At 34.7% G+C, this 12,307-nt stretch overlaps 2 protein-coding genes and 1 long non-coding RNA gene across 4 annotated transcripts; 1 reads left to right on the top strand and 2 right to left on the bottom strand.

Moving 5' to 3' along the window:
• Window positions 1-134: 134 nt before the first annotated feature.
• LOC132279585 (uncharacterized) lies at window positions 135-4,638 on the bottom strand. 2 transcript variants are annotated; one of them, XM_059781607.1, is made up of 11 exons: window positions 4,486-4,638; window positions 4,257-4,411; window positions 3,733-3,816; window positions 3,312-3,401; window positions 3,159-3,201; window positions 2,941-3,047; window positions 2,748-2,843; window positions 1,252-1,365; window positions 1,056-1,144; window positions 698-767; window positions 135-540 (listed from the first exon to the last, which is right to left on the bottom strand). In XM_059781607.1, exons 1-11 carry the CDS (start codon window positions 4,571-4,573, stop codon window positions 439-441), a joined length of 1,038 nt encoding a protein of 345 aa, XP_059637590.1. In that variant the 5' UTR covers window positions 4,574-4,638; the 3' UTR covers window positions 135-438. The 2 variants fall into 2 exon arrangements, 1 of the variants encoding a protein (XP_059637590.1); XR_009471353.1 differs by having other exon boundaries at window positions 462-540; window positions 698-798.
• A 667-nt stretch (window positions 4,639-5,305) lies between these two features.
• Window positions 5,306-6,423, top strand: LOC132278524 (uncharacterized). Its single transcript, XR_009471063.1, has 2 exons — window positions 5,306-5,543; window positions 6,227-6,423. It is a non-coding gene; the product is annotated as an uncharacterized LOC132278524 (long non-coding RNA).
• Window positions 6,424-8,174: 1,751 nt separating this feature from the next.
• Window positions 8,175-11,279, bottom strand: LOC132279583 (cinnamoyl-CoA reductase-like SNL6). The gene is made up of 6 exons (XM_059781604.1): window positions 10,831-11,279; window positions 10,582-10,739; window positions 10,267-10,455; window positions 8,834-8,987; window positions 8,547-8,739; window positions 8,175-8,440 (listed from the first exon to the last, which is right to left on the bottom strand). The coding sequence occupies exons 1-6, from the start codon at window positions 10,940-10,942 to the stop codon at window positions 8,356-8,358; spliced, it is 891 nt and encodes a 296-aa protein (XP_059637587.1). The 5' UTR covers window positions 10,943-11,279; the 3' UTR covers window positions 8,175-8,355.
• Between the last annotated feature and the right edge of the window lie 1,028 nt (window positions 11,280-12,307).

The raw sequence follows: 12,307 nt of genomic DNA, 5'->3' as shown, positions 1-12,307 counted from the left end.
TAAGTTCTTCCGTTTTTCTTAACTAAAAGTATTAGATTACAATATTCATGTTCCACTTTCTTTTATCATTTTCAAATTCAATTTGCAAATCTTTTATTCAAGAAATTATTATTATTTTTAATTAACAAAAAGAATAAAAATAAAAGACATCTTCATTAATTTTTCCTCCAACTATCATGTGTTTCAGTCGACAAGAGGAAAGAAATTTTGGTCTGGAAAAGTCTAAAGTTAAAGCAATGAAAACTCCTTGGAAAGTAAACAAAACACCCATTGAGTTCTATTGTCCTCCTTTTTGTCATTGGGTCAGTACAAAGAATTTGTCACTACATCTACATGATTAACCAGAAGAATCCAAGCTCTAGCCAGAAAAGATAGAAGCAACACCCAACATGACAGTGACAACCCTTTCTTTCTTCTTGAATTACCGCATTCATCCTACTACAGCAGCAAGTCATGGGGTAGAGATACCGGGCAGCATTCGTCGGTTTTACCAACAATCAGTAGTAGGAGTTGCACCAGACTCCTAATTACCGGGAACTCCTGTAAATCGCCAAAGAGGACATATAGTAAAGAGAATCAGAAAATAATAGAGTGAGATGAACAAAACATGTGGTTCAATGCTTTTTATAAAGCCAAGTTTGGGGAACAAGGGAAGAGGAGAAAAAGATGAAAACTCAAGTGAGTTAACATGACATACCTCTGCAATGTCATCAAGAGAACCATCTTTGATGTGATCAGGTAGGCTCTCCATTACAATACTAAATCCCCTGGTAAACATACGGAGTAAATGAAGTTGTCCTAATGGGAATGATCATATATCAGATATAGCTATTGGCATAACAACAAATTGATGAACTCAATAAAAATAGTAGATGATTTTTTTATTAATTCAACAAATCTAAGAATTCATAAGCAAATATCAAAGATGAACAAGAAAACTGGTAGATGGAAAAAAAAAAAAATTGCGCATGAGAACATTTGCACATACTAGAGCAAGATGCATGATGAAACAGAGCGACTCTTGCAGAATTGATATGCTCACTGAAGCAACCTACCTCTCATATCTACATAGAAGGACATAGCATCGAATAATGTGAAATAGGAGCCGAGGAGAGAATTCTTGGCCAGCAGCAAAACGAGTGACCTTCGTGAATAAAGTCGAAAAGGAGAACATTTTAGAAGGATAAACTTATTTCTAGAACATGTAACTGTAATCAGAATAATGAGATTCTGCACATCAACTAATTATACCAGATTATCCCACGCGTTCATCAATCCCTTCAGCAGATGATTATGTGTCGGACTGCAAATGTAAGACATCCCTGAGTCAGTTTGCAGTATGGCTTCAAGAATATGCATTCCAACCTGTCCACAAATTTCTGAGGTAAGCAACTAATGAATCATATTTAAACCTATAATATGATAAATTAAAATTTCCCTCCCGTTAAATTCTTCGCTATATTCAGATTCTGTACAGCAGCATATGGCGGCTAAGGTCTCTAACACGCAGGAAGCAAAAAGAGAAGTCATTTTTCAGAGACAAGGATTCCTTTACATAATAATACTAAGAGGCCATGTTTCCTTGGCACATCTCAAGGGAATAAATTAATCTCATTTCACTATCCCCTGTGACTTTTGTTGTTAAACATGCATCTAATTGAACTCCCAATTAGAATGGCAACAAATCTAGATTCAGTTCCAGTGGTTTTGTTGCTTTTAGTCAGCAATCATCTTTGGACCATCCATCTCCATTTTCCATTATACAGTAGGGGTACCGACAATTAATGGTGCTGGAAGGGGTAAGCCTAACCTATAGCTTTTCTAACACAAAAAAACTCAAAACTCACGTTCTCATACTCAACAGTCCCTTATCTTTAGACCTTCCACTGCGAATTAGATATAATTGTTCTAAATTTCTAATATGGCTTCGAAACTAATCAACAGGTGCCATGCCTCAGAGGTTCAGGTAGGTGCGAAGTTGTGACTTGAATGTTTGAAGACTTGGTCTAATCTCACATATGCACATGAGCAAAACAAACACACGGGAAAGGTTTTTTTTTTTTTTTTTTTGGGTAACATAATGCTGTTTTGTGTGTGCATCAATACTTTCTACTACATTTTTGTGTTATATAAGGAATACGAGGCATATGCCTAGAGGCTCACCACAAGACAAATCCAAAGAAAACACAGTAATGCCTACTGTTGGGTATCAGGCCTTAAAGTGTGAGTGGTGTATCTATTATGTAAAATCCCATACATGTCTGAAGCACAAAAACTCATAAATGTGCAAAGAACAGGTCCACAATCAACAGCCAGAGCTTCTAAACCAATTAAAGAAACTATTTCACGCTAATAAGTTCACATCATATGATATATGTGTTTTATATGACATCTAAAGCAGAATATTTGTGAGTACTAAAGAATGAAATTCATAACTAAAGAAGAAGAAGAAACTATAAATTCGTAACATCCAGTCTCATTCTTTTTAGTTTTTATACTTTAGAACAATGGTTTCTACATAGGAAACAATAGAATTTAATATATGCATTTCAAAATGCTCTGATATTTTGCCTGTTTTGGGTTACTGACATGGTGCCTTAGTTAATTTTTTGTAGAGCTTCACTCACCCCACTGACCCACAAAAATATTATAATAATAATAAATAAATAAATAGAAAAGGATAAAATGGATGCACAGCATTTAAAGAAGATAAAGGAAATAATTTAATATGGCACGGAAACTTGCACCACTTTGGAGAGTTCATTTCCAATCTCTATGCTTATCTGGCAGACTTCCACCATATTGCTTTCAAGAGCCCATTGAATGATCTTGGGTTCTTTGACCTTTAGAATAAATGAAGAAAGAAAAAAACCATATCATTCAACTTCAAGTCACTGAGATAGACAAACATTGTGATGAAAGTGATAAAAAGATGTTTACCTGGCACAGAATGCCGATGACAGATAGGGCAACAGCTCGAACATTCCCAAATGTCTCCAGTGGGATCTCAACCAATATCAGTTGTATCAGGACATTGGGCAAAAAAGCTATACTAAGCATGGAAGAAAACAATTGTCATAGAAACCTCATTATGAAAATCAACATTTACCATATCCTTTTATAAGATTAAAGCTATGAGCAGTGATATGGGATCTTACATTTGACAAAAGTATGTCTTGTTTCTTTGTTAGCTGCAATGCACTGCAACGGGAATAAGAAATCAGATAACAGAACCGATAAAAATCAAAGAAATGGCTGATAAGCAGAAAAAATGACCTCAAGAGTAGTAGTAACTAATTAGTGACGACAACCTGAAAGAGGGTCAGAACATTAAGGAAACGCTTGGATGCTCTTGCAGTTGGACTTTCATCAGCCACCATTCGGGCAAACGCCAGAATTTCCTGTTTCGAAGAACCAAGAATACTCTTCACCCTTTGGATGCTATGAATGTGAAGAAGAGAAACCAAAATTTGGAATCTCACACTTTCTACTCTTCTTCTTTTTTCTTCTTATTTTTCAGTTTCCAAAAAATGTAGAAGTGAACTTAACTCAGCCACACAATTGTATTAGGTTCAGTTAAGCAATTTATTTTCTCAATTTCCTACCTAACTGAATAATAAAATTCAAGCATTGAGTGTTCCTCTGACATTTTCTTACCCAACAACTGAGCTTGCACAAGTAAAGTAAAAGAACTGAAAAAGAGAAAACGACAACATTAACTGTAATTTGGACCTGTAATAAGATGGCCATTGTGCTGCAAGAATTATACAACAAGTAACCAGTCCGGTCGTAATTAATTGGATCTTCTTCTCTTTTCTGTCAACAAGAAAAACCTGAAATTTCTGAGACCAAATTCAGGTTAATTCAATGAAATAATAATTTAAATTTTTTTAAAAAAAAAAAAAGAAAAAAGAAAAAAGAAAGAAAAAGAAAAAGAAACACTACTAGAAGTTTACCAATGCAATAAAGTACCAAATTAAGAAATTCCTAATTAAAGAAGAGCCTAAAGTTTTACAATTGAATTACTTAATAGTATCAAACTGGAGAACAACAAAGTATTCCAATCCCAATTCAGTGAAATTTACACAAACTAGAAGCTGATCAATGCAATAAACACCCAATTCAGCAAACATAAATCACAAAAGAAAACACATTTTTGGAATTAAATTGGTTCTAACAAGAATTCAAACTAAGAAACCAAAACACGCATATCTATATGTATATATGTGTGTGAAATGAGATTGAATGTTTGGAACCTCGAGAAGAAAAGTGCTAAGGCATCGAAGAGCAGATTCTCTTAAAGCTTCGTCTTGAAGCTCGAGGATAACTTCTGGAATCACCATGGGGCTCTTCATCCAGCGCAGTTTGTGCTTCTTGTTTGCACTTTTTCGAGATTTTGATTTCTCAGAATCTGAGAAAATAAAAGAAAATGTTATGCTTATGAATCGATGAAAACTGGGTTCCAGTGATAGAGAGTAGAGAGACCTTGTTCGATCTTGGAGTCGTAGAGGAGGTCGAGGGTTCTTTCTTCCCATGTTTCGTCTTTCAGATTTTGAATTTCTGGAATGGCCATCACCGTTCATTGATCGTTCGAGTTTTGATTGTAGAGAGAGGGAGAGGGAAGGAGACAGAGATGGGTTTCAAGAGGGAAACAGGGGGATGAAAATGAAATGCAGACCACGTGCATGTGCACGTGACTTTTTAGGCAGCCACTAATTGTGTTTGGACTGGGTTTAAGCTAGGCCAAGCACTAGGCATTGTGAAAGTTTGGGCCTTGGGCCTTGGGCCTTGGGCCTTGTAAGATGTGGGTAAGTATTGCATACCCACTTTTATTTTTTCTATATCTATATTTAATAAATATAATTATATTCTAATTAGTTTATATAAAATATTTAATAATTAATTATCCACGAGTCCAGCTACTTATTTATTTTTTATAACCATTTCTGATTTTAATGAATGATAAATCAATAAATATTTATCTTGTCATATACATTCTTTGTAATGTTTCTGAATTTTGTCATTTTCCATTTTCTGAAAATTTATTTTTGGGTATTTGGGTCTTTTCTTGTTTTGAATGCCGTGTGGTCCCGGTGTTGTTTTCCCAATTACCATGCATTTATCTTTATGTGAGTTAATGTGTTAAATGGGTATACATATGTGACATGTGGGTGGAGATTGATATTTTGTGGCATGGTGTAATTTTAGTAATCTTTGGAGGGTACTTTTGGCAATTGAGCATGGGTGGACTTTTGACCCATTTTTAACCACACATTTGAGGAGATGATTGGCCAAGCTTAGACCACCACCTCATTTCCTCTTGCTCCCATTTTCGTCACTCTCACACTCTCCCTCCTCCATTTCACTTTCTCTCTCTAAATCTCAAGCTTCTCTCTAAGGTTTGAGCTACCTAAAGGAAGATCTAGGTAGGGAGCACAAAGGAAAGTTGTTCTACTCTTCAAGATCTTCATTTCTCATCTGGTCTTGCATGTATTTAGGGATTTTTGAGCTTAGGAGTTAAGGGCTTGGGTTACATTCTTAAGGTAGGGATTTTTAAAGTACTATGTTTTATCTCTTGTTTGAGTTTCTTTATTTGATTCCGTGTTTTACTTGTTCTAAATGATAAATCTCAAGTTGAAATGTGTTGAATGTTGAATAGAGAAAGCATGCTTATATGTGTTGTTGATTAAATGTGTAATTTGGTTGCTATGACTTTGAAAGCATGAAAGTATTAATCTCTATGATGCATCACTTCATTCGTGGCATGAGCATGGTTGGGGAATTGTGGTTGAAATGTTGTTTTTCAAAAGGAAAGTGATTTGAGAATGGTTGAAAAATGTGATTGTATGAAAGGAACCGGGTTTCGTGAGCCAAGAGCTAATTCGACCTAAAGGGAGCGCGTACCGGATTCCAACGTGTAAAGTTGGTTGTTAGGCCCAATTAGTTGCCGGATTTGGAACTACAGATGGCTAATCAATCTCACCTCGGTAAGGTCGGTTAGTGGTTTTCAGTGTATGTTAAGTTAGACCGGGAACTTGGGGTCGGGAAAGCATGACATTCATGGCATGATGGTATGTTTGAGTTGATTGTGGTTTATTGGTATTTCCGTGCATGACCCCGAATTCCTTTCTCTATTCTTTATTTGTTGACTCAAGGGAGCCCAAGGCTAATGTTTTAGACATCCCCTACTGAGCCATTGTGCTCACTCCATATTTATCATTTTCAGGATATGGCAAGGACATTGTAGACGATGTACCCCCGCAAGCTTAAAGTGTAGGGATGAACTTTTGACACCTTTTGTAATGGACTAGTATGAACAATGATTTTGTAATGTAATCATAATCTTTTGTATTTGTATAAATGTTTCAAAGATGTATGAATGATGATATTTATAAATTTTATGTAATGTTAAATGGTTGATGATGTTCATGGAACCTTGAATTTCATGTTCAGATGGTTGGGAATTGTATTTGACAGGGCTGGAAATCAGAAATTTCGTTAGAATCATTCTGTGGGCATCATCTAACCGGTTAGGAGGTTTTTTGTAACCGGTTAGATGAAAAGGGGCAGTGCGTTGGTTTGATGGGTTTTTTCCCATCTAACCGGTTAGGAGATCCTTCGTAACCAGTTAGATGTGAAGGGACAGAGAAGGGGGTTGGATAATTTTCCTTAAGTAACCAGTTAGATAAGGTTTCCTAACCGGTTAGATCTTTTTTTACGATTTCTTTTCTTCTGGCCATTCATGTAATCGGTTAGAAGATTATTAGAAGAAATCTCCTAACTGGTTAGATGAATTGAAAAAATATATATATATATTTTAAGATAATTACCCAATGACCCCCAGACCCCAACTAAAGTACAGAATAACCTTAGAAAATGACAGAATTACCCCTGAAAGGTATGAATGTTGTTTTTGACTAGAAAATGACTATTTTGCCCCTGAAGATTTTTATATCACTATTTCAATGCAGTAAAAGTCTATTTTACCCTTTTGGGTTGTTATTTTATGGCCATGCAAAAAGACCATTATACCCCTGTGAACTCTAAGAGTATTAGAATGACATGGTTTGACTATAAGGCCTTCGGACCTCTTTTAATTCATGGAATGACTCAAGTAAATGACGGTTTTACCCTTTGTGGACCTTAAATCATTAAATTAATGTGAAATGACTGTAGTACCCCTGCGTTACCTCGAGTCTGGGTAAGGACTCGGTTAGCGATTCGGACCCTCGGGTTTGGGTCGTTACATTCTTCTTGTATGTTCAACCTTTGGAGATGATGAGATCCCATTGGTCCACTGTATATGAATTGTGCTCCAAAATTTCACACATGCATGGAATATATGAATATTTATAAAGTGATAATATTGTTTTAATTTGTCTTATTAAACATGTGTGCTCTACTATGTTTGGTTTGAGGGATGGATTGAGCATTCTTTTGTTTAATAGGAAGGAATTGCTTTAATTTTTTTTTCAGTCCAAAATTGGGCCAAAGAAAGAAAGGGAAAGAGTGAATAAATTACTTAAATATATAAAATAACAAATTTTAACCTTTAAAAAACTACTTAATTTTTTATAATTTTATATAATGAAGATATATTGATAAAACGATACAAAAACTCGCGCTCCCTTCAAACCAAACAAAAATAGGTGTCATCACATTCATCATTTCTACTATTTATTTCATTCACTCAGACAAAAAGTGAGAAGATTATTTATTTCATTCAACCAGACAAAAAGTGAGAGAAGCTCGTTCCCTCCTTCGATCCATTTCTTCATCACACCGTAACAAAACGTGCCATGCCCCTCCAAACTTGGAAAAATCTCTATTAAATGGGCCAAGCTTATGAAACAGTTTTACCAGGATTGGGTGAAGCAGGCATAGAAAGGGTACAAAAGAAATCCTTGGACCAATTCATATTTATGGGGCATTGTTTATTCGTGTGCTCTTGTTTCATGGACATATCATTTCAATGATTCAATCGACTAGAATAACATAATTAATCTATGACCTGTTTGGAGAAGCATCTTTGCTTCATTAGATTTTACATGCCAACTTTACCCTTCATTTGTGAAACAACAGCAACATATATACCAATACGGTATATGTTTCCATCATTGAATAAGAATTACTACTAATATTAATTACAGAGTAAAAAACACATCTAAGACAAATTCAATCAAAGAAACTGCACTTATGTTTCATATCAATATTGATAATTCCCACCCTCTCAAACCAGAGAATGGGTGATCCAAGCTTCCCAAATCTCAGCTAGACATTGGCATGCTCGAATTGAATGACAATCGAAAAAGAAAAAGAAAAAAGAAAAATACACATATAAAGACGTAGCCAATGCTAATACGCAGTGCCTTCAACCAGCTTGTTTAGTTTCTTGTTTCTTAGTCTGTCAACATGTACCTCGCCCCCTTGGCATTCGTACCTGTATATAACAAGGCATCAAAATTCAGAGGATGGTAATGCGTACACGGCTTAAAAATGGTGGTAGTATAATATATGCATTAGAAACTTTTGTATTGTTTCTTTACCTAGGTGGTAAGGATATCAAAGGGCTCAAGCTTTGTGCAAGTTTTGCAGTCTCTTCTTCAGTATTCACAATCTGGTTGAAGCAGAAGTATCGGCCACAAGTGGACTGTTGCTCAAAAGCTCGGATATGAACATCAGCTAGAAAGTTCACATCAACGAATGCTAGGACTCCGTTCTCATACATCTGAGCCGCCCCTGTTTATAATTATCAATCAGCATGGAAGATTTAAAAAAAAAACTAGTTTTAAATGAAAGTGATCAATGTTATATATATCTTCCATATATATACCTTGAAGATATGACATTGTCACTTGTGGATTTTGTTGGGCAACACCAGGTCCAAGAACGAGTCCAGCATTGATAGATACCATGTTAAGCATCCGGTCCATGGCTAGAGCCCAAGCAGCCTGCTCAGACAGTGTCTTCGCCAAGGCATACCACAACTACAGAATACCAACAAAGATAATCAAGATCAAGAATTATTATGAATTGAAGTAGTGTAATACAAATTCATACGGAATTTATAGCTCAATGAAGTTTGGAAATGATCATCTGTAATCAAATCGAGCTTTGTGGTTTCATGAAGCATTTGGAGTCAAAACTTAGCCCAACCAGTTGCTATTTTTTAACTAGTCATCTTAAGTTTAGTACTATTAAATGATATTATTACAAATTGCTATAGAGTAATTTATTGTGTCTACCTAGTACTTCACCTTCTAAATAATTTTTCACAAACAATGTTCGCATGCGTGCTTATACACACTCAGAAGCCTTTCAACAGGACCAAAGCCACTGTTGTAGCATGTTGTAAATCATTTTTTATAATTAACCTCTTATCCTATTTTTCGATTTATGCATAAAAATGCAGAAATTGAAGGTAGGCGAGGATCGCTCAAGCCCTTAATTTTACAAATTATACAATCACACCATGTGCAAAATCTTTGTTGTATGACGCCAAAAAAACCACTCCAATCACCTCTTTGGAAGCGACATTATTGGTGGTCCAGGTGTTTTCTTGTAGGGAATCTTTCTAGTCATCTTAAATTCAATGAACCAAAATGGTGGAAGTTGTTTTTCCTTTCTCACTGACCCATAAATGTTTAAGTCGGACAACTCTAAAATTGATTGCCATTACGTGAGAGATGAAGATTCGAATAAAGGAAAATTTCTAAAATTGACTAGTCATTAAAGGCAAGATATGATTTCCCCACAAGAAAACAAAAATCTGTGTTAAAATCGAAAATGAAAGAAATAGTATCACTTGATTTAAGTTGATTTTTGGTGTTGTACAATGATTTAGCACAAAGTGTGATTGAATAATTCACAAATTAAAGGGCGTAAACGTGCCACGCCTACCTTCTTTTTTCTGCCCATTTTTTATATACAAATGATTTAATTAGCACAAGCTACAATAATGGTTTTTTAAAATTGACTAGTATATCATTAAAGCCCAAGATAAGATTTCCCCCCCCAAAAAATCATATTAAAATTGAAAAAGAAAGAAACCAACCATCTTTTTTTGGGGAGATTAACTATCAATTGGGAGTGTATTGGTTTGTTGATAATTTAAGAATTTGTTTAAACCTATGTCCTTCAAGCAAATGAAACAATAGAGTAATTATAGGTCTCGAATATAACAAGTGAATTTAGATCTTTTGCAATAAAAAAATAGGAGGTAAATAAATAAATAAAGATTAAATAAAAAGGAAAAGAGATCCAAACCTTCAATTTTTTGCAGAACTCTCTGTTACTCCATGACCTTTCATCTACATCCTTCTCAGAGGAAATATTGTCCTTCCAAATTGCTGTAGTTAAAGAAGAACTGAAAACAATCTTCTTTATACTCTCTGTTTGTGCGCATGCCTCCACCACATTAATTGCTCCTCTTGTCTCAAAATCCACCACTTCATCCTACCCATACCACCAAAATAGACTCTAATCAGTTTCTTTTTTAAAAAAAAAAAAAAAAAAAAAAACACACACACACACCCAAACAAAAACACACACACACACAGTGTTTGACAATATTCAATTTACATCATATTTATCAGAAGTATCCAAACAGCAGAACAAGCCACAACAGCCCTTCAAAGTTTCAAGAATGCTTTGGTAATCCAACACATCCACAGTAAACACCACTAATCTATTCTCTGATCTCTGCATATCCCTTATTTTCTTCACCATCTCATTCTCTACTGCAAACAAAAAAAATCCAGAAAAAAGATGCAAATTTAACGACAATTCATCCCCAAATAAGGAAGAGAGAGAGAGAGAGAGAGATCTTGCCATTCTTTTGAATAGCTGCATGAACTGTATAGCCTCTGGATAACAATCCTTTGAGAATCCAAAAACCCACATAGGTTGAAGCATCAAGAACACAAACTGTAGGTTTCTCCATTCTTTCTCTGGTGAAATTGCTCACCTCTTCTTCTTCTTCTTCTTCTTTTTCTTCTATATGATGGTATATATATATATATATATATATATACTGTATGTATATGTAGAATATTGGGTACGAATTTTACAGGTAGATGGGGGAGGGGATTAAAGATAAAAGAGTTGGTGAACTGTACAAGTTCACGTTCTCATCTACTCACAATCTTGTGTTAGCTTTTTTGATGGATGGACCTTGTGTATGTACATGGTCAATTTTCAATTGGAGAAAATTCATGATGTTATGCTTTTGGCCAGTTTATATTCCTTCCCGATTTGTCGCACGGTGTCAGGAGTGTGTCCTGGTATTTTCGAATTTCAAAAGTCGTTTCATTTTAATAAGGTAGTACTAAATTTGCTGAGTAGATAGCGAACGTGCGAAACAATATCTCCAGGGTACTATATTTGCAGGGTCAATAGTAATTTCACCAACTACTAACAGCGAACTGCCTGACTTGTTCCAATAAAAATTGTTTCTAGTATCTCGTTATTACGTGGCAACCAAAAGAACCATTGGGGCAAAGGGAGTTTTCAATTTTCAATAATATATATATATATATATATATATACACACACACACATAGGTTTTACCCCTACCAACCACTCACAAAAATTACCCAACTAATTATAAATGGTGTAGTGTTTTCAATTTTTTTTTTTTTTCTTTTTTTTTACAACTGCAACCCAAAGAAAACAAACACCACGAAAAGAACAGCAGCAACACAACACCACAACACCTAAGCCTCACAAAAGTCTTTGAAAATGGATGAAAGTAGCGAAACTGGCCACACATTCCAGACCAGATCAGAACTCTTGGACTCTTGTGATTGATTCAACCATGCCAATTCAGCGTGCATAACATTACTCATTTTAATATATAACAAAATACGAAAATGCTAGAAATATCTCTAAATAAGGGTTGTTTACTTTTTATATATAGATGTCAGCTACTTTTGGAGGATTAAATAGTGTTTGGTGATGCAGTATATACAATACTTTTTTTAAATATTTTTTTCTATCAATAAACTCTTTCTATATATTTTTTACCTCTGCTTACAAAAAGTTCCAATTTTAGCTTTTGCCCAAGATTGAAATTCTATCTAATAGGCTAAACGGACACTAGATGCAGTGAGAACAATTTTTTAATTTTAACAGAACTGAAATTATAAAAAAGATTATTTGATTTAATTTTTCAAAATTTATTTTATGAAAACCTAATTATAAAAGGAAAATAGTTTTTGTACGGCTTAGTTATAGTGAATTATTAGATCTACTATTTTAATTACTCAATTATGCAACAAATAAGGAGGTATTTGGTATAAATAGCCAA

Source organism: Cornus florida, unplaced genomic scaffold (assembly GCF_030987335.1).
Source record: "Cornus florida cultivar Cherokee Brave unplaced genomic scaffold, ASM3098733v1 CherokeeBrave_3.0.0_Hap2_Chr10, whole genome shotgun sequence".
In the NCBI taxonomy this organism is placed as follows: domain Eukaryota; kingdom Viridiplantae; phylum Streptophyta; class Magnoliopsida; order Cornales; family Cornaceae; genus Cornus; species Cornus florida.
The sequence above is the reverse complement of the archived record's forward strand: the minus strand, read 5'-3'. Positions and strand labels throughout refer to the sequence as shown.

Excerpts from the sequence above, each read along its gene's own strand:
- LOC132279583 (XM_059781604.1), bottom strand. The coding sequence starts at position 10,942 with ATGGAGAAACCTACAGTTTGTGTTCTTGATGCTTCAACCTATGTGGGT. Across the intron at positions 10,456-10,581 it reads ATACTTCTGATAAATATGAT|GATGAAGTGGTGGATTTTGA; the intron begins GTAAATTGAATA and ends TGGTATGGGTAG. Across the intron at positions 8,988-10,266 it reads AGTTCTGCAAAAAATTGAAG|TTGTGGTATGCCTTGGCGAA; the intron begins GTTTGGATCTCT and ends GGTATTCTGTAG.
- LOC132279585 (XM_059781607.1), bottom strand. The coding sequence starts at position 4,573 with ATGGCCATTCCAGAAATTCAAAATCTGAAAGACGAAACATGGGAAGAA. Across the intron at positions 4,412-4,485 it reads CGACTCCAAGATCGAACAAG|ATTCTGAGAAATCAAAATCT; the intron begins GTCTCTCTACTC and ends TTATTTTCTCAG. Across the intron at positions 3,402-3,732 it reads CAATGGCCATCTTATTACAG|GAAATTCTGGCGTTTGCCCG; the intron begins GTCCAAATTACA and ends TCTTCGAAACAG.